General features: G+C 39.0%; 1 protein-coding gene across 1 annotated transcript in view; it reads right to left on the minus strand.

The window, feature by feature from the left end:
- PCCA (propionyl-CoA carboxylase subunit alpha) overlaps positions 1 to 26,556 on the minus strand; it is a 299,930-nt gene that overhangs the window by 90,059 nt on the left and 183,315 nt on the right. Inside the window, exon 19 of the mRNA XM_075526371.1 lies at positions 23,202 to 23,304. Coding sequence (XP_075382486.1) covers positions 23,202 to 23,304 — 103 coding nt within the window. The remainder of the gene's footprint in view (positions 1 to 23,201; positions 23,305 to 26,556) is intronic.

Raw genomic sequence — 26,556 nt, forward strand, 5'->3', positions numbered from 1 at the left:
GCCACTACTTGCACCTCCCGTAACAATTATTCTCGATTTCTTTTCATCTGTCCCATAAAAAATGATTGCTTCTGCTTTACTTAATCCTCCACTTACATCAACCCTATTGTCCGTTTCCTTCCCTTTCATCTTCTCCACATTAATTCCCCACATCGCTTTTGATCTAGCTTTTTGTTTCCCTTTTTCCCCTACAGATTCTTCCTGATGAAGAATTTACAGCCATAATGTTCATCTGACGTGCATGGTGATATTTTATTGATTCACTACTCTGACTATTAGTTTTGTATAATGAATAGCATTATACAAAACACAAGATGGGTCGCCTATGCCTATATCTTGGATCTTAAAAATCAATTTAACTGAACTTGAAAAATGCTCCATTTTATCAGTAAATATTCATATTTAATTATAATTGGAGCAGCATACGCAAGGAGCAGCCAGAGAAAACAAACATTTCCTCCTCACAGTCCAAAGAATTACTCTTTGCCATAGTGGCAAGCCAAGTAAATAGAATAATTGCAATTTTCACTGCTGCTAAATAAGAAATAGAAAATCTCTCCAGGAACTGTTCTGTGTGGCTGTAATAAATGCCCACAGAAACAAGCTAACGTACATTATTCATCCCCCTGCAGAAAGGAAGATCCTTTAGAACTGGAAAGACTGCAAGAAGTGGAGCAGCTGATTTTAGCTGATACAAACCTTAAGTTACATTTTAAATAGATGTTACATATAATTTTTAAGGAAAAAAGATATTTAGTTCAGGCAATTCTTAAAACTTAATGCTGAACAAGTGCAAGTTTTATGCTCATAAATTAACAGCAATACCCAAGTAAATAAACCTTTCAAAAATATATTTTATTTACTGTACTGTACTTACTGTAAGATCATATAACCTAAGCTAAATCTTGTGTTTACTTGGTTGTGTCAAAACCAGTCACTGGATAAAATCTCTGAGCAGTCCCAGGAGTAGAAGCCAGGGCTGAGGCTCCCCTTCTTCCAGCCTCGCAGCCCCACGGCTGGCCTGCAACTATGATCCTCCTCAGGCATTCAGTCTCTGGCCTGATGAATCTTGTATTCCTCACTGCACTGGTAGAGCTTCAGCAAAAGAAGGGCTTTAATCGGTCCCCACTACACGAGACCGGCAGAAGGGAGAGTGGCTGCTAGCTCTCGTGCTGAGCGCAACGCTGGTAGTGCTTGTTAGTCCACAGGTGGCAGTGCCAGTGTGTGACCTTCAAAGGAGGCAGGTGCAGAAACACCCAATCCATCGTGTGTCAGCAGCAATGGGGTCCCTAGGAAAGGCATGCCAACGCTTCAGCCCAGGCAAGATACTGGAAACTCCAGGCATGTGCAAGTACCAACCCCCTACACAGTTTTACTGGCAAAAAAAAAAAAAAAAAAAAAAAATCAAGCACCTGAAGGCTTTCAGATACATTAAAGGTTAATCCTGGATTTTGATGAAGGCACCCCAGGAATTAAAGATCAACATAATATCTGCATACAACACTGAGTTCTTCTACAGACCGAGGCTGGTCCTTCAGTACACACAGGGAATCATTTCTCATGTTTATCATCACACAGTCACCTAAGATTAAGGCAACACCGGACAAGTTTAGAGAACTAAGCTCAACCGTCCTCCCTCTGCCCCAACTACTGGCTGGGGACAGTCAAAACGCTCTTTCTTTAAGGAAAACTGAAAAATATTTCACAAAGGGAAAAAGATCCAAAATACAGGTTTTAGGTGTCCTCATCTTTTCTTTTACCTGCTAGGGTTATTTTCATGAAAACAGAGCCTTTGTGCTTGGCCATACCCATCACCTCTCCTAATCCACAAATTGAGCTCTCCCCGTAACATGACCATGGACACTTCGTGTCTGCCTGTACAAGACGACAAGGTTGTTGCCTAACCTCTGGCTCCGTGTTTTGCAGGCATCCTCACAGAAAAGCTTTGGGGAAGGACTGGAGAAGCAGAAGAGGATAATTTTGTAATGGGTAAATTGAAATGATGTTTGTTGTCTTTCTAGTCATAGATGGTAGAATGGAAAACTTGAGTATCCCTGAGCTTATTAATCTATATTAAGAAACAATAACTAACAGTAAAAATCCTTCAGCACAGACAACTGAAGTTGACAAAAAAGCCTTTTTTTTCTGCCCTTAAGAAAACCCAGGAAACAAAACTTTTCAGTCTACCTACCTACACCAATTTTCAAAGCAATCACACTTCATTACTGCCAGCTATGAAGACTGACACAGACACACACCTTTGACAGTTCACAGGTGAAGTATCTAGGAAAGGTCAAAATACCTAGAACAATCAACAAGACCAGCTGTCAAAGCCCTAAACACATAAAGAAATGCTAAAATTCTAACACCCAATTTTTATAACTACAAAATGATGACACAATAAAGCAAAACAGATATATTTTATGTATTGATTTTCTCATCAGTCCTGAAAAATTTTTGGCACTTTCCTGAATAATAATTCTATGAAAACTGAATTCAGACAGGCTCATTCTGCGACAACAGACCCCATGAGCTACAGCACCCATCATTTGGGTTTACTGTTAACTCCTGTTCTCTACAATGAATGACGTCCACTTTTTCCACAAAGATAGTTTAAAATCCGAGATTTTTTTAAAAATTAACGAAGCTCTCTATTTTGCATTACAGCATCTATTGACTACAAAAATAATCAAAGCTTGTTAACATACATATAAAATGTAATTACCTGGCTGTGCATTGATCTTCAGCATGGGGAGTTTCCTTGTTATAACCACAACAAAGGTGGTGTCTAATGATAGTAATGGCAAGTAGGACTGGGAAAAATGAATATTCAGAATTATATGATTAATGCAAAGAAACTCTCAAAATCCCTGGAGCTTGATGAACTTTCTAACCAAGAAGCTGCCAGTTATTTCATTAGTTTACACGTCTTCTGTTTGTTAATAATTGCAACATTTGATCATTTTGTAGCTTTGCACATCTCTTTATAGGAATCTAATATCTTCCTGCCCATGACGTGGGGATTGTTCAGGTTGAATTAGCTTTGATGCCATTAAGAGCGAGGCCCTGGGCATTGATATTTTCTGATACAAAGAATTTCAGCCACCTCACAATGGAAACTTTTCATACATTTTTCCTCTGCGCAGCCAGATAACGTAAAACAAAGAAGGACCTCTCTTTTCAAATTCTCCAATTCTTTCAAGGTATCAAGCCATTACACTACTTGCTACTTAGAAAAAAATCACAATATAGACACATTAGTATTACATTTCATATCAAATATGTGCCAATTTTTTCTTCTTCACACATTTTGTTTCCAGACAAAAGACAGCAGAACTGTCTTATAAGTGATAAAAACTGAATATACTTTCTGTACAGACACATTCTGTATCTGTACCCTTGCTGAAGGTATTAGTGCAGTTAATAAAGCTCAAACTTGCAAAATCCTCCTTATCATTATGTGATGTAGAAAGGAACCTTACGTCTTCAGAAGCAGAGAAATACTGAATAAAGCAGCTCAACTAGGCAGAAAATAGAGGTTTGAATTACTTTACTCACCTAGTTAACCTAGTTGTGAATTAGGAGAATATCAAGATGGAGCCGTATCAATAGGAACCCTGGTTTAACTGCTTTTACTTTATCTGTCGCTGTGACTTTGACATGTGAGGAAATGGGGACTATTTGGAATTAATCAATCCTTTTATGTAATTCCAATCTCTGTATGTCAAACCACACACCTATTTATTGATTTTTTTTTCTTGAGGTGCATCCTGCTTTATTATAGCCCTAAAAATGAAATCTATGTTTTATTCAGCTTGCTCATTGTAGGACCTACGCAGCCAAACACGGTTGAACTGAGATTTGCATCAACAGGTGTCTGCTGGGACATAAGCTATAGCAGGTTAGTTCCACTTTAAGTTTAGGCAGTCACAAAATTATAATAGTAGTTTCGGGAGAAAATATTTGTGGGTCTTATGAGTTGTTGCCAGAATTACAGCAATTACAGGGATAGACAGTGCCCCAACCGTCAAAGAGTACATTTTTAGTCCATTTCCCAGATCTCCCATTAGAAATAAAATAGATTTCATTTATTTTGACAGCAAATGCTTTAACAGCAACTTTCACAGTTACAATACCACTTGCAGCGAAGGAGTCTGCCAGCCCTCCACGCCCCTGGAAACAAAGCACTGTCTCTCTTGTCAAGCTTCCAAAGGCTTAAGATTTTCCTGAATGCGGCCACAACGTGGTTCCAGTCCCCTTAATCCAGCTTCTCAGTGCAGAGTCCATTTGCCTGGGAGATCTGCTTGCTTCTGGTGTGAATAGCTCATAGACAAAGACTTCTCTCCGCAAGAAGGTACCATTTGTCCTTTCTTGAAATGACATGACTGTGCCATTTACATAGATGCTGCTGCTGCTGTGTTGTCAGTCATGTTAAGAGCATACTTTTCCTCAAAAAAAGTTTCAGAGACTTGATAACGACAGTGTGGTATCCTTCAACCCAAACCAGGTAAAGCTCCCTTTCTGATCTGGCACGTACCATGCTCTCTGCATAGGGCTGCCTGCAGGCAGGCTCCCTAACATAAAAAGCTGCCAGCTGTTGTTACACATTCACTATGGTTTCAGCCCTAGATGATGAAAAGAATCTCCAATAAACTCATTACTAAGAAAGCTGGAAGAGGAAAAGGAGTAGTTTTCAGCTTACACCTACTCTGACAGAACCTATTTCTTCCCATTCCCTGGACTCAAGCCAGACCAGAGTAGGGAGTGTTGAATGTGATGTGCTCTTCACACTCGACAGAGTCTTTGCTTTTATACATGCAGGGTGATGTATGGATGCTGACATTAGGCAGACAGACACCAGCCACCTTTCAGCGATGAGGATGGATCTCATCTTTGGCATGGAGACAGCAAAGTACACTACCTACAATTTAAAAATATTATAATGGACTTTCTTTTCATTGTCACTCAAGAATCTGGGGAGAACTGAAAAAAGATGGTACCTCAGACACGCTTTAACTACAGTAGGCATTGCATATACTTTTCCATATGGAATGGTACAGTTCCTACAAGACCTTGCATGTTGAACCACTTTGGGGAAAAAAACAGTTTGTTTCTGTGGAGAGAAACCTTGGGCAGACTTTTCCTACAGGACAAGCATGCTTCTGATCCATGAACTAACAAGTACCAGACAATCAGCAGTTCCTCAGTGAGAAGAGAAAGACTTTGGTATCATTAGAATTCTTTTACCAATCAGCAACCAATGACCAGTTAAAATAACATTTAAATATTTTCTCATGCAATTAAAACCACTGATCACCTATTTCCAGTAAAATGGATAACAAAATCATAAAGCTGCATATACCATGAAGTCTCAGTAACAGCGCAATAATTTTAGAGCTTTCCATGATCCTAACGAGCCATTTCATTGTGTCAGATCTGATATCTGAACTGTCAATAGCCCACATCTGTAAAAGCCCCATTTCCTCTGTCATGCAACATAATGCAGAATGATTTAACAAAACCATAATATTATCTTTAAATGTACAGAAACAAAACAAAAACCTCAAGCCCAGAACAATAAAAAATTTTATGTCTTATCCCCAGTCTTGCAAAAATCACTTCTTTGAAAGTAAGACATACTTCAACCACCACTATTAGCCCAACAAATATTTCTTAGCCTTGGATGCATGCAATGAAAATGGAGATTATCCCTACTATTTTAAATACAGATGCCTTACACTGGAACAAGGAGAAGAAACATCCTAGTTTTCCACAGCAGACTGCGCTAGTGATAAAGTTTCCATATAAGTTAAAGGACAGCATGCAACTTGGGGCAGAATTCCTACAGTACTGAAGCTCAAGGTTATCTAAACCCAAGAGACTGTTTACACAAAACATATTTTCTTAGAAAGGCCAAAAGGCGCAACCAGGGAAAGAAGAAAGAAAAGAATGCAAAAAATCACAGTTCTCCCTGATTGAGAGATTTAAGATACTATGAAACAGTAATAATGCTATGCTTTTTTAATAATGTGCTAAAATATGATTAAGTAGGATGCATACAATTATAGAAGTGTGCACTTAAACACATATACCAAAAATTTAAAGATAAAAATACAAGTGTGAAAATCCATGTAAAAATCATACAAGAAGCATCAATGTACAGTATTGGCACAAATAGAATGATCCCTGCCATTCCTTTCTTGCAAATCACGTAATACCTTTACCACCAGCAAAAAATTAAATGACTTAACATTTAAAAGAAACCAGACAGTTCCATCATGCCCTAATGATCACCACATACGGAAACCATTCATTAAAAGAGTCCTTGTCTACATAACCCATTTCACTCCTTCAAATCAAACACTGCAAGCCAAGATGGCTACTTGCATAGGTAAATACCACCTGCAGATGTACACCATAAAGCCATATCGAAGCTATATGTAGAACTCTCCTTGTGTGTGTTTGCTTTAGCAGAAAATAATGAATACCCTCTTCGTAAATAACAGTTGCATGAAAAGCATCATAATAGATAGGCCTTAACTCTGTATTTACAATGTCCTTAAACTTGGGAATAAACATTTTATCTTCGTTAATTCTCCCTTAAATTAATTGTTTCTAAAAGGAAGTATACACCAGTTAAATGAATGTGTATTTTTTTGCTTAAGCCACAGAAATATTTAAAGCCTTCAGTAGGAGAGGATAACAGACTAATACATGGTATTGGCATTACAGGAGTCATTCAAAGTATAAAGGGCAGCGTGGAAAAAAAAATCATGATACCTGTTGGGGAAGATGACAAATAGCAATAAAGGCTGGCAAACTCAGCTGGAGATAAAGGGTACCTTACAGGTGAAAGCCTCAGACATCTCTTTTCTTCCCAATGTTAATTAATCTTCTACGTGCTCTGCACAGATTGGTTTTTAATGTCATTACTTAACAAGAAAAAGATTTAACATAGTAAAATATACTCAGAGATTATTCCAAGTCATGAAGCTGTATCTAAATCTTATTGTTCCCAAAGTTACCTGTGCTTTTTATTTACTCTTCAAACATTTCTCAGGGATAAGACCAAATTGCAAAATTTGCATTGAGCTTTCTTCAGTACTGGCGCCAATGGCAGGCACCACTGATACAGGTTCAGAGCTGGAGTGCATTGTTCCAGTTCAAATACAATGCAGCTTAGTGCTGTTTTAACAAAGAAGAATAAAAACCAACAGTTTAGTTGAAAAATCCACCAAACTGTCATGTAGATTAAACCAATTCTTGATTTAATATTTTTAAAGAGATAATTAGGCCTAAATGAGAGAGAAAATACAACATTATCAGATTTTGAAGAAATAATATAACATGTCAGCCCATGTTGTTTTTAATTCTGATCTAGAGAAGATGAATAATATGTACTTTAAAATTCTAAGTTTATGTACTGATACATGCTGGTAATTAGGAAAGCATACAACAGAGATGAAATATAACCTAGAAGACCAAACGAGAATTTATACTCTGAAGTAATTTCATCTGTTAATCACTCCAGCTAACTGTACCAGAAGTAAACTTGCTAAAATGATAAACTAATGGAGACCATTAAAAAACTCCAGCTGAAGAATAAAAAAAACAGCACATATCCACAGAAAGAGCTAGGCAGATCTAGTAAAGCAGATTAATAGTTCCAAATGACTGAAAAATGCCAGAGTTGTGTGTAACATTGAACATACTTCCTACTGCCATTTTCAAAATAATTTCCCACATATTCTGGAAAGCATTACTAATGTTGAACTTTCTGGGGCACACCCTTAGCTATTGAAACAGCTTCTGTTGGGAATGTGAATCGTTCAACAGATTCAAAAGATCCCACTGAGTAATGCTCCTAAAAGCATTTATTCTTAAGGCCATCTAGCACTTCGGTTGTTTCAAGCACATTTTTACAAAGCGAAACCATGTATTGTGAATTGGGATTTAAGACATAAATTACAATAAACCAAGTAATGAGTATTTGTACTCCACAAGGTCAGCCTGAGCAACTTTAAATCACCTTTGGTTCCATTTGGATTGCAGATGTATCCAACATAATGGCCCAACATGATTTGATCTCACCATGGACTTTGACTGGGTAGACTGACAGACAGATTGATCGTGACTGACAATGACCATCCCTTGGCCCTTTCCCCTCCGTTCCTATTAACTCCCCTATTTCAGAAAGTTTTCCTTTGCAAGGGCAGGAAAAATCCATTAGCTGTGTAAGGGAGAGGGTCTATTTCTGTCTGTGTTATCTTAGGAGTTGCTGCTGTCTTGTTCAAGGGCATCCTATTCTGGCTGGTTTTGTTCTTGGTCTGTTTAACTGTTAAATAAAGGAGGCCCAGGCTCTCAGTTTCCTGAGATTTGGATATACTATCTACCTCTATCTTTCTCTTCATTTATTGCTGTTATCTTCAAACAACAAAATTGGTCTTCATTCTCTCTTATTGCCTATTAAGTGTTCAAGGTCAGGCTGGATGCGGCTTTGAGCAACCTGACCTAAAGATGTCCCTGCCCATGGCAGGGGGGTTGGACTAGATGATCTTTAAAGGTCCCTTCCAACCCAAACCATTCTATGGTTCTATTATGCTGACTGGCCACCGATGTAGCTTTCCTTTGAGAGTTCAGATGATAAAACTAATATAAAAGACCCTAAACTACTCAAAAGTATGTTCGTTATAAATTAACAATATGCAAAGATCACCGTCATCAAAATAAAGATGCCAGTTCAACCATAAGCACTTTTCATTAACCTTTTCCCTCCTCCCCTATCAGCTAGGAGAAAATATTAAATGAAAATGGGATAAATTGTGCATGCAAACTAGTCTGCTAGCATCAAACAGCTGGGTTGCTCCAACAGTGACAAAGAGGCCACTGTGTGAAAATACACATTGATTATGGCAATAAAGGAAAGAGCTGATAGAGGTTAGATGGTAGAAACAAGAGGGCAGCCACAACAGAAAGACAAGGTTGGAATGAAGACAGAAGGAGCACAGGAGGAGCAGAGGAAGAGCCTGCCAAAAGGCATGGATCTGGGTCTGAGACATGGAACTATGGCATGAGGGGGAAGGGAAGAGCCTTAGTGCCAAAGTTGTCCAATTCCTCCCATCATCACACTGTATTTTCAGTTTCTTACAACTCAGATGAACTGTATTTAGGCTGAATAGTCATTTAGAAGTTATTTCAGAAAGGGGAAATTTCAGAGAGAAATATGCAGCCATTTCTGACACAGAACAAGAATACTTTTTTTGCCACATTACTAAATTCTATTGAATTTTGTATGAAAGGCTGCAACATCTCCTTTATGATTTGGAACAGAGTCTTGAAAATCTGCCTGGGAAGTGAAACTGTTGGAATGCACCTCTACCATCCTCTTGCAAACTGCATAACTTTGGATGAGTTCTATGCATTTCAAAAAACAAATACTATCTATATCTGTAGATCACCACACTTCACAGCTACATTTCTAGAAGACACTTCTTTGTATTTAACACGTACCAGCCCAGGGCCGAACACGGCTTCCCCTGAAATTGTGTTTTTGGATTGCAGAGTACCAGGTCAATTATAAACCCAATAAAACTGTCACCTCTCTGGTTTCAATGCTTAGTCCTGCTAGGGCTGAGCACCAAAGGAAGAAGCAGCAGTATAAACAACCCACAAGCAACAAAAACTGGATACTGAGGGCCCTGTGACTAGAGAAAGTAGACTGGAACAGACTGGAAGTATCAGTGAAGGAGGTGCAGAAAAGATGGAGAGAAAAATCTGGAGCAAGTAGTAAGGTGTGGGGGACTCACTGAGCAAGAAGACTAAAAATGGAGAAAGGAAATGGAAGTAGTAACAGAAACACATGAAGCCTAATTCAGAGAATGCAAGAGATGGAAGCATGCACTGATTGTGCAAGGAAGAAGGGGCTAGAAGCATAGGATGAAGGAAAAGAGTCCTTCACCTCTCTCCTCCTAAGGAGTGAGAGAGTTATCTTAAAAAAAGGACTAGCCAGACAAATGGTAAGGTAGAAGAAATGGGACAAGCAAAAAATGCCAAGGCCCTGGAAAAGGAAAATGGAAATGAGGACCAATGCATGGATGAAAGCCTGGAGGCTTGTGGAGCAGGGCACAGCTACATGGGAGAAGGTCCTGTAGAAGAGAACCAAGACTGATTGCTAAGTGATGTGGAAGTCCAAAGCGGAGATTCAACTGGCAGACAATGAGCATGGACCAGGCAAGAAGACTGAGGGGTGGAAACCAGGACTAGCCAGAAGAATGAAACCAGAACAAAGAGACAAGTGGGGAAAAGTCAGGACTTGAAAAATGACACATCAGTAGCAGCGAGCAAAAAGAAGCAAACATGCAGAAGGCACCACCTTTGAATGCTTCATCACCCTTTAGAAGTGGAGTCTGGAATAAAACTCAAATTCCTGACCTTTACTGTTCATTTCTATAACTGTGCTGTGCAGAAAACGGCAGTCTTACCAGCAATTACACTCTCAGCTCACTGCAATGACCTTAATGGATCCAACCCAGCTAACAAATCCCCAGAGTATCAGCATTACATTACAAAAGTAAATTGGGGGCGGGGGGGGGGGGGGAGAACTACTGCATAAGAACATAGGGAGTTCTCTCTCTCTCACACACACACACACAGAGTTGTTAAATTCAGACACAACTTTATGTGAATGTGAGATATGAAGCACTACCTGGCTTCATCTCCGTTGTATACATATTTTAAACAGATTCAAATACTGTGGACACATTACTGAACAATACTCATTAATGAAATTAGTCTCCAAATTGTTCAGGTAGGCTTACTGCATGCTACTCAAGTCTTAGTCCACAGATAGAAGTATTGTTTTCCTCATCATACTTTTCATGTCTCCCTTAGCACATAGTATTTCACGCTTTCACGTCAGAGAAACATCAGTTTATTTTCACCACATTCCCATCATCTCACACCATCTAGTACAGGTGAGACATCAACAGATTACACTTTTAGAAGACCCTACTAAACACGTGATGCACATGAAACCTGATAGTGCAGAGTACTTTGCTTTGTAACTTTAAATGTTCTGATAGCAGTTTATCAGAAAAGAATAAAAGAACAATTTCCCCAGCAGCTGTAAGTATTCAGCATTTCCATGACTGATTCTAGTGCAAAGTTTAAGGCCCAAAGAATGAAGAGCATACAAAACTGACTGCATTTATAGAAAGTATGGTTTCAAAGATTTGGCTAGCACTTCTGAAAGACGTTGGCAGAGGCAGAGATAGAAGTCAGCACACAGCCCCATTAACCACAAGGCTGACCCTTCTCTTCCTTACCCTCCCCTCGTACATTGCCTCTCTTTACATTTCCACAACAAATGAAACAAAGGTCTATAGCCAACAGTCCCCACCACTACACAAACTACGGGAAACGCCCAGAGCTGGCCTATATAACACACTGAACAGCGAAGGGACTCTGCATTCAGTCACACAGTTAACACTATTGCAAAATGCACACCTGACATCTGGCATTCCTTAAATCTCAGTGATTTTGGAACTGCAACAACCACCTTTGAAATAAAGACTGGTGCATACAATATTACCTGAAATAATTCTAGCGTTATGGAGCTATAGGTCTATTTTGGTTTCCAGTTGATTTCAATTTATTGTATGTCCTTGAGATCTGTAGTTTTTATCTGGAAAATGAAATAAACCATTGGCAGTAGGTTATGACTACTTAAATCAGGTTCCTTTTTTTATTATGTGAGCCACAGACAGTGATGCAATTCATTTTTAATAATTTAAAATCAGTTCCCTCCTCCTGCATTCAGAACAACCTTGTTCTTTCTTAACCCTTTACAATAACAGTACCTTTAGCCTGATCTTGGAAGGAAAAAAGTCATTAAACAAAATGCACTGTTTATTTGTGAGTCCCCCCTCTAAATCCCCACCACTCACTCAACTTCTGAACCCACTGACTGGTCAGTATTAACCAAACATATGAAAATCCCTTTAAGTTTTATGAAAATGAGAAGCTTCACAGAGAACAAAATGAGTGCCCCCATTCAGCTCTTGGACAGACAAGGACAATTTGGTTGTCACCCAGCAGCTGGGCTGGCCAACCTGTATGTGAGTGACTGCACAGCAGACCCAGACCTGCTTTCTGGCAGGACAAACGGGGAACATGAAGCCGCCTGTGAACAAGCAGAGGATTTAAGAAAGGAGGGCGACATGGTGAGAGGCAAATGGAGGAAACGACCGGGTGAAGCCAGGGCAGGAAGAAGTATTGCAGTGAGAGTTTCCTAGCAGACACGCAAGTTTGCTGTAGTTACTGATGGGGACTAGTAACGGGGACCCGAGAGACAGCCCTGCAGAGCAGCCAGTTCCACTAATGCCAGACTGCTTGCAGCCCACCACGCCGCCCAAGACATTATGCAGCTACCCGAGCATCCAGTGCTGCAGGGATCTTGGGTTTCTTCAAGCATCTAAGAGACACTCTCCTCTCCTAGCAATGTGTCCTAGGTGCCACCATCTGAGGCAGTTGGGCAGGACTGCCCTTTCTTTGACAAGGAAGAGAAGAGGTGAATGGCAATTGCCAGAGGCAAAACCCGCTCATCTGCATTGCTTGGGAGCAAGGAAGTACAGCCAGCACAATCAGCCTGTTTCTGCAGACCGATTCCCCTTAGTCTAAAGAACATCATGACTGCAAAGCTGCCAGTGGGGAATAGACACAGGCAGAGCATCTGTCACTTTGCCTTCCTTCCACTCATTGTCCTTAAGCATCAACCAGGATCTGAGTATCATTCACTGAATATTTTACACTGATCAATCAGACACTTATCACCACAGCTTTCGTGATATTCTTTGTTGTAGAGGTGTCACAACATGGCACAATGCAGTGTCGCATGGAGGTGTGCATGCCAGCTCTAAACGAGTTAGTTCAACAAGGAGCAGTACAGCTGCATTAACGCAGCACTGCCCAAACTAGGTTAGCCAGCACAGGTTCCTTTGTACCGTACTAAACTGTGCCATGTAAACGTATCCTAAACGGTGAACAGTACAGAGTACAATGCCTCTTTGGTGACTACTGTATATAAATAATAAATAGGACTGCTAGCCATTGATGAGCCTGATCATTTGTACCTCTAATCTTCATTTTCATCCTCCTACAGCCCAGGTTCCCCGGTTTTATTAGAACAGCCTGCTTGCACTCAAATCTTCCTTACAATGAGCTTAATAGCCAGCCGTACAGCTGTCCCACTAGTCTCGTATAGCAAGATCTATTCCACAGATCTCCGACTTCTACCAATAGCCAACATTGATACCGAATGAACTCTCATGAACAAAGCTATGTTTTCTTAATAATAACAGTTGTATAAACATAAGGTCTTCTCAGTTAAAGGGAAACCAACATCAAAAAGCAGTAAAACATGGAACCCTAAACCCTTCTTTCTTTGAAGAAACACGTTTGAAGCGAGGTGTTTCTAGTTATGGGTGAATGAAATGAGAATTCAGCTGCAACAAACGGACATCCAGTCCATATGAAAGACTAATTAGATCCATCTGAGAAGCTGTGTCTAAAACTGCTTCACATATTTCAAAGGAAAGCTCTTCTAGTCTATCTTTTGAGAAGACTACATCAAAACATTCAGTCACAGCTGACGCACATCTATCCACTACAGCAGCATTATTTTTCATAAGCCATAAAAGCTACATTAAAGTAATGTTAATAGTCTGGCTTACTTAAAAATTAAATTAAAGGGGGAAAAACGCAGCAAAGAAATTTAGAGCTAAGAAAGCAACTCAAAGCAGCAACGACCTTATAGTTCCCCCTTATGCCAAAGCATCAAGAGAACCCAAAGTAGAGTGTAATATTGAATATTAAATGTGCTGAGATTTGCTCAGAGAACAGAATTAAAGATGAAACACCATCCAGGAGCTGCAGAGTTAACTATGGCTTTTGTGGTAATAAGCCAGGCTCTTAACATTACATTAGCATGCTTTTAAATGTAACTATTGCTACTGCTGAACCAGCAGGAGGAGCTCACAACATTTTTTAATCTATTCATTCTGCAAAATTTGGGGAGAGGGGTTGGGAAGTTGGAGCAGTTTTTGAGGGCAGGGAGGACTTGGTTGGGCTTTTTCTTTCCAGTTTTGTTGGATGCAAAATCAATGGTAAAGAAAAGCATCCAAGGGATGCTTGTGTAAGCATTGTTTTTAGAAACCAGAAAATAATTACATGAATATTGTGGTGCAGGATCTGAAGTGTGCATGGCACACACATGAACTGAAGACAACACTCATGCCCCAAGGAGTTTTCAGTCTTAGACCAAGAGACGACAGAACGACTGGAAGGGTAGCAGGACACATTAAATGCTGTTATGCCAGAAACAAGACTTTCTGAAGAAAGTGGTATGTTATCTGTGTCATTAACAGATATTTAATTTATATTTCAGTTTCTTGTTCACTGGAATACCTGGAATCATTGGATCATGACCCATGGCAGAACATAGTGTCCATTTTCATACCACAGGAATTCATCCTATGAAGCCACCTGTGTGGGTAAAACTCTTCATGAGGTAATTTAGAATTAACCATTGTAAAAACCTAGCTCCTTCTCTGCTTTCTAAGAACTATGCTTTAAAACAATGAAGAGAAGTCTGATTCTAACACAAGGAAAATAAATATCCAAACTGACCACACTTGCTTTTAAAATACTTTACGTTTTAGCATTTCAGACCTCTCATTGGCCACATACCAGTGCCAGACCATACGTTACTGTGAGTTTTGCAGCAGAACTACAAATCTCCAAAAACTACTACAACCAAACTATTACACTGCCCTGACATAGAGGGAAGAGCATATTTAAAACTACACAATTAATTCATTACTTTTCATGTCATTTTCAGTTCTCAACCTTGTAGATATTTTCTCTATACACTTATGGAGTACTATGTGAATAAACTAATCCGAGACATACAAACCCACACCAACAATCTCTCTTTACAAAGCAAACATGCACCTCCTGTACCAGTCCCTCACACATACTTACTGCTAATCTGACACGGTATTTAAACAAACATGCAATCCAGATACACTCTGCTGCTCTTTTTGCTTAATACACAATCACACTTAATACAAGTACATACAAATATTATATGAGCATACTTAGTATTTACCTAAGCATTTTTACCTCTATTTCATCTAACGTATCCCAGCATCTAAATTCTCTGAGAGACTCAATTCAGCAGAGTGGAAATGCATACCAGAAACACTGAGTTCACAAGATACTGGGGCCAAGGCCACTTTCATTTAAAAAACACAATGTCAGCAACCACAGAAACATAGCAATTAAAGCACTTGTCCACAGAGTCAGAACACGAGGATCAATGCTCTCCTCAGATTGAAGGATTCAAGCACCCAGTGCTTGCCTCCCAGGAGAAACTGTCCCCAGCCCACCAGGATAGGATGGGGCAGCCTCTACCCTTCCAGTAAATCTGCCACTGTGCAGAAAGGAACGCAGGATCCGTAAAGCCACGAGAGTCAGTCAACAAGTAGGAGCAATACTATAGCCCAGTGATAACGGTAGTGCTTTGCAAGGGTGGAAATAGTGCGTACTGCTCTTGCCACATCGCTAGCTTATGCATACCGAATTGAAATGCCATTATACAAAACACCTAAGTCTTACAAACAGAAAATGCTCTGGATTTGAACCTGAATTTAAAGAGTAAAAGTAGGTACACAACCTCTAGAACAATAAATACAGGTATACAGACTACAGAACTTGGTAATGAAGAGTTTTGTTTGCATAACTGCATGTGTACTGCAATGGAGGATTTGTGTGCTACTCCGCAAGTAAAATATAAACAACTTGGAAAAAGGCAGGAAAAGTTTTCTGCTTACAGCTGTAAGAATTATCTAACTGATCTGCCCCCTCCACTTGTGACTTTACACGTGCATTTTCCTTTCATTCAAACTAATATAGGACATTGGAATAACAGTATATTTTATTCCATACATATAACAATATAACATATATAACATTCCGATATATAACAATATATATTTAGAACTAGACTAACCAGAAAATCTTCATTTACTGCTCCGGGGGATATATGTTAATTTGTATCTCTATTGGCTACCCCTCTTATTGTTTTAATTCCTACAGGTATTTGCTTTTCATCCCTATTAATACAGCCCTCATTTCTTTTCTATGACCAATTAGTTATACATTCTTATGCACCTGAAGCATACCAGAAATGTAAAATACTAGGAATAATAATTCTGGTATTTTATTGATTCTCTTAACAAGTTTATTAATTTTATACTGATAGGGCTGGGCAATGTTATTCTTTTACATGGACTACTGGAAAGACAGAACTTAACATGCACTGAATTACGATCCCACTCCATTCACATTTGTGCTTAAGGAATTAAATGTGGACTAAGTTTGCTTGCAGCAATTTTCTGTATCGTTGCTCTGATTTTACATTATACTATTCCTTTTTACACTTGATGCTTTGCATACTTCAGCTGCATCTAGTTTGATTTTTGGGTGATATTTTTTCTTAAGCATTTTTTTCCTCCCCCTGAAGAGAATTTACAAAACAAAGAAAATATTTCCTGAAGTAATTTTAAAATCAACTTACCCCTCAGTCATAAAATTTCCAGCAACTGAATACAGCAGAGTTCTCCTAATTAAATGTTTATTACATTTTAATTTGAAGTCAAAGCTTAATCATAACTAGATATACATGAATTCACTAACTAAATTAAAGCATACAGATTACTTATCTACTCTATGCTGAAGATACAGCATGTATTCAAATAACGATGACAGTAATGCCTTAGATTTTTATTTTTATGCTCTCATTGATGCACTATACAACAGGTTTTCTCTTGCAAATATTAAGAGGTACACAGGCCAATTTTCCACCTACACATTTATCTAATAAATTATTTACTTCTCATGAAAAAGGGGAAAAAACATTGCTTTTTCATGAAAATTATTAAAAACATTTATTAACCCATTTCTCATTGGGCTGAACAAGCTTCACAAATTTTTCATAGAGATTTCATGTCTGTACTATATTTACCTGCTCTTAAATTTGAATTTAGGAAGTGATCCAATATTTTGTGAAAATTGTAGCCCATCCTAGTAGCAATCTGAAAAAAGTAATTAAGCTTTCTCTACTCCTCTTATTCAGTATTTGACCTATACAGGTCCCTTTGGAAATATATCAAATTTCCATTTGCTCAAAGTAACTTCTGAACTATTTCACCTTACGCATTTAAAAAAAATAAACAACTTTCATTCACCACAACTTCAATGATAAGAAGCTACTTTATAACTGAAAACATCTGGAAATTCTTTGTCAACTGAACAGATGAGAAGATGAGGCCAAGTGGTCTGGGAAGGTATGCATCTACTACAGAGATGAAGAACCCTAACAGAAAGGGCTGTTTTCAAACATGAAAAAGGAGAATAACAACAATTACTTGCAGAGAAATCACACAAATCAGCAATAAAGAATTCTCAAGACACAGGATTCCTGTACTATAGCAAAGAATCAGAAAATGGATTATGCCAAAAATGTTTTCAAGAATGCAGTTTATTGCATAAAATACAGCTACAAATTCCTTGTTGAACTTAAACTAGGTCCTCAACCTACGCATAGAGCAACAAACTTCAAACAAAAAGAAAACATGACTGTATCTTCTAAAGTGTAATTACTTACTGCTGGTATTGACCGTTTGAGCCTTTGGATTCATCCATTGCTTTTGTGAAAGCAGAGGTGTAGACAAAAATCAACATGACCCATCCCTTTTCTACCACCTCCTCCACCACAAAGATATTAATACAAATTGTTCTTTAGTTGTCTAATTCAAGTGACATCCATAACAGAAAAATGAAACTGAAGAATATTGAAGGAAGTAAGGAGGGTGGGTTATAGCAGTGAAAAGATTGCACTACAGTCATGTAATTACTTTCATTCGTTGAATGAAAATTATACAGTGGTGGATCCAATAAATTGAACTTTATTGTTGGATACGTGGGGTAATGTATTTATGTTCTCCCTGGCTTAGGCCACTTAGATTCTTTGCTATTATTTTTATTATACATTTTAAGTGTATTACCTACATGAAATCCATCCACATTGGAGAAGGTCAGTTCATGGCTGTCCGTGACACCAAAGTCCTACACACACCAGCGGCTAAGGGGCTGCTCACAATGTGGCTGGGGAGGGCTGCTCCCATCCAGCATACCCATTAGCAAAGGGACTCCACACTGGCTGTGAGAAGCCAGGAAGTCTGAGAATAGGCAACAAAGCCACCATCACATGGATCCAGAGCATCCTTGGTGGTTGACTTCTGGCTTTGAAGGGTCAATTTAGTATGGTGCAGGGAAACCACACAGCTACCAGGTTTGCTCAGTATATGTAGGTTCCCATTTGCTTTTGTCTCTCCTGCCCTTTGGTACTTTGCGGAACACTCAAGCTTTGTATAGAAAGAACAGACTGCAACCTTCACCAACAAAACTGGATCAAGTCTTTGTATCAATGAAATCATAAAATAAACACATTTCATAGCCAGACTGGCAATCGAAAATGGTAAGACGAAAAAGATTCCTGTCTGAAATTGAACTAAACAAAAGATTCCAGAGTTTGGTGGCAGGATGCTTCTGGGCTCTTTGTTGCTGTTTTACATTAGTCTCATGTAAAGGAGGGTATTCTTCCTTCAAATTCTACTTTAGCAGTAATCTTGATTGTAAGATCTTTAACTCCATTGATGAGAGGAAAAATTTTAAGCATAAGAAGAATACTAATCAAAGCCCAGAATCTGACCATCTGTCCTCCAAAGAACTAAATGGATATATATGACAAGCAGTTAGCTTAAATATTCTTCTAGCAATTAATATATAGGACAAAGAACAAAAAAAAAAGAATAAATGACATTTACATGAATTTAGTTGGCAAGTTCTTGGTACACAAGCAAGCAGATCTCACCAAAGTTGTTAAATTTCAATTCTCAAGTCAGGTCATTAGAATCTTTTAATTGCGAAAATGTTTGTTGTTATGTTTATAGGGTATCACCAGAAATAACTGTCTGATACTGAAAATTCTAGTACACTAATTTTATACAAACTTAAGTATTAGCATATATGTTGCTGGCTTCAGAATAACAACAGAGCTACTTTTACTTTAAAAGAAAAAATATCAAATTAGGATTCACAAAAGTTTTTAACCTCTACTGGAAACAAGAAAACTAATATTTTTGTTTGCACCGCTTCAGGCAAACAGTATTGCTCACACTTGACCGGTTATCTTTTAAGTCCTTCAGTTTGGGGAAGCAAGGCCTCTAAAGTGGCCTAAAGCCAGATTGCATCAAGGACCTCTGTTACAAATAAAGTGGTTAAAAACAGATGGTTACAAAACTCAAAATCCTGAAAAATAAAGAGCAGCAAAGAGCGTTAACACTGCACAATTCATTAAGATTCTCATGATAAAGAAAGAAAACCACAGATGACCCATAGACCGAGATGCTGACGAATGATCTGCTCGCAAACAGCGGGAACCGCAGAGGAGCCTGCTGCTCACACTCCCCGCACAGAGAGCAAAGCACTGCACACTGTGAGGTGGTGAGGTTTTGGCTGGCGAGAGTAGAAGAGTTAAGGAAAAAAGAAAGGAGTCACTGTTGGAAGAGTCCCAGTGGTAAACAAAGTAAATCAGGATGCGAACACTGCTGCTGCAATGCACAGTTTGCAGCAGGAGTAAACTTCTGAAGGGGAATGTGAAGGTGGCCCTCCCACTGGGCTATCTAACTGCACCACAGATTCGGCTATCTTTGTCACAAGCCACAAGGGGACACAACCCACAAAGTCAGGAGCCCGTGTCACACCAACTTAATAGCAAAAAGTAAATGCAGAAGTTCAAAAAGTGAGGCTTGTGTTTCTGACAGCAAAGTTAATAAAGAAAGCTTTGAATTTCCCCATTTTTTTTCTGATGGTATGTTATACCTCCTGATCAGAAACAAGATTTCTCGCTCCTAGTCTTTGACTTTTCTTCTTTGAAGTTTTAAGGGAATTGTTTTTCCATTGTAAAGCTTTAAATAATAATTCAGAAGATTTTTGACTGTGCTGTATTTACTATATTCTCTTCAATCACAGGAGAACTCCAGCAAAAATAAAACTATTAATAAAGAATAACATGTCCTCTGCTATTTACCAGGTAACAATGAAAAATAAGTGTAACTCTAAACAACCCTGGTATTCAAAAACAGTTACCTGCTTTTTACAAACCCAAGCTCAGGAGTTAATTTTAATACACTATATAGGTCTAAGTGAGATAGACCTCTGGTCACTGTGAAATCCACCTATTGTGATGTATTACACCAGCTAAGGAATTTTCCAGATACAGTTAAATAAGGAATTCTCTCTCCCCAGGTATACAGGCTTGGTCAGGGTAGAATCAGAATGCACAAGCTTCTGTCGACAATCCCTCTGGCCCATCCTTTAGGGCACACAGCCTGTCCTGCCTGGCACCCCTACTTCCTCCCTATTGCTTACACACCCCTTCACCCATGACACTGGGGAGTGCTCAGCTCCCCGGGGGTGCTCCTGCCTCCTCACCTACCAGTGGAAGGTAACAGCAGTAGCATACTGCAGGGACGCAAGGACACGTGCAGGAACCTCCACATTTGTTATTGTTTGAATAACAAACCGAAGGACTAGAAATCAGACTCCATATACGCCTTGTTAAACTGGGCTTACGCTAGCTGTAATGCTCATATTGCTGCACAGCACCAGAACTGTCTAGCAGTCCCATTTAAACTGGGAGACAGGTTTGGACTGTGGTATAGGTCGGAACGTTTTTCTGTATGTTAAAGTGATAAACCAGCAGCAATAGCATTACGTGTTCAGCACCCTTTCTCAAGAGTTCGTACCTCCTGGAGAAACACAGTGCAGTTTACAACTTAGCTGCTCAGCTGCAAGTGCAATCTAGGACTGACTCATATACAAGCTTGTATGTTCAGGTACCTTCACAATCAATAGAGACAAAGGCATAAAAGGATGCTTAGGCCTCCTCTGTCTGTAAACTTTCCTCAGTCTGATTTAAAGACGTATCTTTATTGAATTATGTAAGCAAGTATAAGCAAGAGCCTAGGTAACTAAATGAAACTGAAGTAAATCTCTCAAAAAATACATGTGCATGTATGCACACAGATGCACGCCTGTGTAACTAGTTGTGCTAAACAAAACTCCTAGTTCAGGGAGGTCCAGCTACGGGAATTAGATTTCTGAGCTCACAGCAGAAAGGGCCTATGCAACACATAGGGACCAGCAGCCACCCTGTATCTTCCTCACAGCAGCAGGCAGCTCCAGGCTGACCGCTGTTAGATAGCCGTGTTGCAGCAAAAAGGCAGAAATGCTGGGGGCAGTGACTACTCCTGGGAAGGGCTATCTCTGTCACACAAACCAGTGCCAGTCCAACTCTAAACTGGGCTGAAATCTGGCAGAGATGTTTTGTTGTTTGAGCAATGGGTTGTATCCAAGTTCACAGGATGCCTGTTAGGGCCATTATATAAATTTAATTTAGTAAAAAGCTGCATGCAGACATGGCCTTCGCTCCTGAAGCACCATTCCACAAGTAGGGTGAGCATCACTGCCATGGAGCAACACTATATATAAAGTACTGAGTAGACAGTTGTTCAAGAGCTCCTGGAATTCTTTCTAAAAGAAACACTACAACTAAAATGACCATCTTCTTTCACACTTAAAGTAGTACACTTGCAAGAGAAAATTTTTAAAGGTGCTGACCACAATGACTGATCTTCTCCATATCCTTTTTATGGTGCCTCTATGATCCACATGGAACAGAAAGTATCCCTGCTCTCTATTCATACTCTCACATTCATCATGAGTATATGTAAAATACAGTGTGATGGAGGTAAAGGTAGTATTAGAAAGGATATTGGTTAGGCATCTTCTTGCCCCAGTTAGGCCAACAAAGAGATTAAAAAAAAAAAAAAAGCAAGCTAGGTTTTCATTACCTCCGTTCACATTAGTGAAAATAACTGCCTAAAAAGATGACCAGTTTCAACTGAAAAGCATGTCTTTTACACTGAAATTTCAATAGAGCAAAGCAAAAGCGAATGACTGAGACAATACTGTCTTCATTATATGAAATATTAATTTAAATGTCCTTTTTCAAAGAAATCTCATTATTCCAAATGCAACATAGGTGTGAACATCATGACTATAAAAAATGTCATGGAGCAGATGTTGCAGTAGTTTCTTCAATGAAGACACACAAGAAGAGTAAACAAGAGGACTTCTGGGATTCCTCATAGTCCTGCTTTGCAATGATTCTAAGAGAAACTGACTTCTTTAGACCCTTTTGAAAACTTTTGCCTAAGAGTCAACAGATACTATGCAAGTCAACTATTTTAAAAAAAAAAAAAATCTCAGTTTAGTTGTGAAATTACCATTAAAAGACTTAAAAAGTAGTTCTCTCTCTAAATCTACCTTCTCAATACTCCAATTCAACCAGCTTGCGTCTTGGCTTTATTCTGCTGAACAGCTGAACTACTGAACACAGCATTACCGTTCTTCTACTGTCATGGTCTGTCTTTCTGCCTTTCATGCTGACAACATTAAATACTTAAGTAATTATCTTAGAATATTTGTAAAAACAATAGTTTATACGCATTCATCTGAAGTGACCTAGGCACATCTTGAAACACTGGCATTTTACTATGACCACATACAGTTTTATCACTGAGGTGCTGAATAATTCCACTCCAGTATGATTACGGGTTCAACTTGTTTGGTTCTTTGATTTGTTTTTTTAATCAGTAACTTAAGCTAATGTAATTTTTGTTGACATCGCACTTATTTTCTTGCTCTCATATATCTACAATGGAGCATAAGACCTTACTTCTAAACAGGACACTAAACAGGTTTGTTAATTAGAAAATTAATTTATTAAACAAGTAGACACAAAAATGTTCCACAGGCATGAGCAGAGAAAAATCTTTGTACACTAGCAGTATTTAATTAACATAGGGAGCCTTCTTTTGTCATTCACAGCAATGCCTACTAAAGACAAAACAAACATCTGTGGTCGCTGAACAGATAGAGAATTTTAGTAGGTGTCAAGGATAATATACACTGACTCAATACATTGAATTTCTTAGAAAATGAGCAGAACTTACAGAAAATGATGAGCCATCCTTTGAAACTGCAACTGGGTAAATTCCATCTCCTAGACGCACAGAGAGCTCCCAGCTACTTCTCTTTGATTTAGCAATAGGGATTCTAAAAAAGAAACAGACAGAAGAAGAATTTTTAACAGAGATTTCATGCTTCTCCCATTTTAACCAGAAGCGCTTGCCTCATAGGATGGTCATGAAGGATATAAAATATCATTAATCTATAGACACAGTTGGAAAGCATACTTGAAAAAAAAATACTAAATACATTTTTCTGTCAAATGGCATATAAGGAGAAAATACACTCTACTTTCTTTCTAGATTTGCCTTGACACACTGGGTACGCTGATAAAGTTATAGGAGGCTCTTGAATACAGCCAGAGCTTGCTGCAGAATTAGCTCAAACAGGATGAAAAGCAGATGAGAAAGTGGGTTGGCAGAATAGCAACAGTGATAGCTGGAGCATTCTTTTTAAGGGCAAAATATAATCACAATTTCTTTCACCTCATTCTCAGTAAACCTTAATTAAAGGACAATTACAGACAAAAGATTCAGCCAAACAAGTAATACAAGTAATTTTATAATTAATATACATTTTAGAGTATCTCATTCACAGAGCCCTTCAAGCAAACTGAAAAAATAATGATATATCATCACAGCCCACATGCAGGATTATACCTATTCCTGCAGCATTCTGTGGCTGCACCAGTTATCAGGTAACACAAGAAACCCGAATCTTTTCAACTTTAGCTTAAAGAAGCACACCTGACAGCAAAGGAATGAGACCTGAGTCTCCATTCTTGGAAGTTCAGAGTTAAACAAGTAATTTTCAGCTATTTTATTTAAATTTATATTCAATTTCAGTTTCCTCATCCTAACTTCTCAAGTCTCCTCCACTTTGTTGTAACAACTGGTGTCCAAAAGTATGCTACAACTTTTCTGACGAGTAGTTGCCATATATTAGCATTAGCAAGCACCATGTAGCCTAAAGAGAAGGTACAAAGGTGGAGTTTAAACTCCATTAAAACAAAGACACATTATTTTGGTATAGCTTTTCTTCCACACTGACTCTTACACAGGTTTAGATTCACTGTAAGGAATCTGTAGAGATAATCAGTTCATCACCTTTAGGTCTCTTCTTAGGGATACTTTCTGCTATAACATTCATCTGTTGTACATTATAGAGCTTACTACACCATTTTACTGCAGCCTTCAGGGCCTTAACACTTGGAAGCACGTCTTTCTGTGTTATGCCACATGCATCCTCCTGAGGATTCAGGCGCCCAGTGAACCACATCTCCCCAAAGGGAGTTCTCAGGTTCCCTGTGGAATCAACAGGGATAAGCACCTATGAGGCCTCCAGAGGCCACGGGAGAAGAAATTATCTGCCTAAGCCAAGGATAACACACTGAGTTGCTAAGGATTTTGACAATTATTTTAAGAAGGCTGGGTTTTTAGACACCTGAAATGTAAGCAAGTACAAGTTCAGGTACCTAATTAGGCAAGGAGGTTCCAAAAATTGTGCCTTGCAACATGCCTGAAAGGGGGAAATGGAAACACTAAATATATTAGGTAGACAAATAGATGCATACTTATCACTAGTTACTTCTGGATTCAAGCCAAGTAAGGCCTACACCAGATTTCACCAAACATCTTAGCTCACCTCTAACTATCACTACCCACAAAGTTCATGAAAACAGATATTGAAAATAACCTGTTCCCATACTAATTATGCCAAGTGATACCTTCTGCATTTAATATACAGCGACAATTCTCAAAACAACAAATCTGAGGAAGTATCTATGGCTTATTAGGTGCAATGACATTTCTCAGCACCTCGTCTTGAAATTCCTGCATGTCACCAAAACATTTAGACTGGCTGATAGGAAACGCGACAGACACGGGAGTTCCTGAAGAAGAGGAACAGGAATTTCCTGCACAGGTAGCAGGCAGCAAGCTGAGAGATGTTTGCATTGCACTTCCTGGCATCCGAGCACCAGTAAGGAGGAATGCAGCAGGGTTTTGGCAGAGCCTGGCTAAATTCTCCAGGCTACTCCACTGCGATAACCAACAGGATTTAGTGGTTTATAGGAACTTCATATTTCTTGCATAAGAGGTAAGACCTCATCTCAAACGCAGCTTAGTAGATCTGCTTGAGCGGTGGCATGAGATTCCTTATAACCTTGCTGGCACAGCCCTGCTTCACATTGCATTTGACTGGAAGTGACCTCATGAATCTGGCGGCTGGCCATCAAAGGAAAGACAGGCTTGTTCTCCAGCAGGGATTATTTTTGTTCGGTCCTGTCTTGCTGAGCTTTGTCAAGTGTATCTCCAAACAGGATGCATGCCTCTTGAAAGGCATGACTATGATCACTGCTTTGCCTGGGTTTCAAACAGCCACACAGGCATATAATTCCTCTCCCTGCAACACTGGTGGTCAGGAGGGCAAGGTCCAGAGCTGCATCTAATACCAAGTACGTGGCGAGCTGTACTTCCCTCCTGGAATTGCTAGATCCATTTGCACAGGGACATTTTTCAGCTTTGCTAATCAAACACCTGTGGCTTTGTAACCTACACTTACACTGGCTAAGACAGATACTTACATTAGCTCACAAGAATCCTACTTTTTCTTCATTAAATCAAATTCCTTTCAAATAAATTATCTTGTAGTACTAGACTCCATTTTGATGGATGCAGAGGTTTGGGGTTTTTTTATATTAGTAAGGGTCACGAAGTCCAAAAGTAAGGTTCAAAGTCCAAGTTTCTTGGATATGGAAAGGAAGCTCCTCAAGTCTGTGAACTACTTCAGAAATGCAGAAGTTTCTATCAGGCTAAGAAAGGGGCTTTTTGGTGGGGTTTTTTGTTGTTGTTTTGTGGATTTTTTTTAAAATGTCTGAGAAGTCCCAGTGCACGGGAAATAATCTCTTTGTTCTTGGGCAAGGTTGCTTCCTTAGATGAGAACTCTCCTAAGTCCTCCAAAGAGAAAACATCTGGACTTCTGAATATGTTTTCCACTAGTTCATGGAAAACTCCCCAAACTCCTGGCTATTTTCAAAAATGTGTAACTTTTAAAATTCTACATACTGGGCTGAAATCTGACATATTCTATTTACAGAAAAAATACTGAAAGAAAAAATAATGTCATTTTTACCATCATAAAAGACACCAAAAACTTAAGGCACTTCCCCTCCAACCCTAGATTCAGAATCCACATGATGTGTCTTTCATAGGGTTCAACACACCATCCCTTTCTTCTCCCAGTTTTGGTAAATGATGTATCATCAAAAAAATTACTTTACTTATAAAGATCACCGGCTGCAGGAAGAAACACAAGTTTGGCAGCAAGATGAGTGCCAGG

Source organism: Mycteria americana, chromosome 1 (assembly GCF_035582795.1).
Source record: "Mycteria americana isolate JAX WOST 10 ecotype Jacksonville Zoo and Gardens chromosome 1, USCA_MyAme_1.0, whole genome shotgun sequence".
Classification (NCBI taxonomy): Eukaryota; Metazoa; Chordata; class Aves; order Ciconiiformes; family Ciconiidae; genus Mycteria; species Mycteria americana.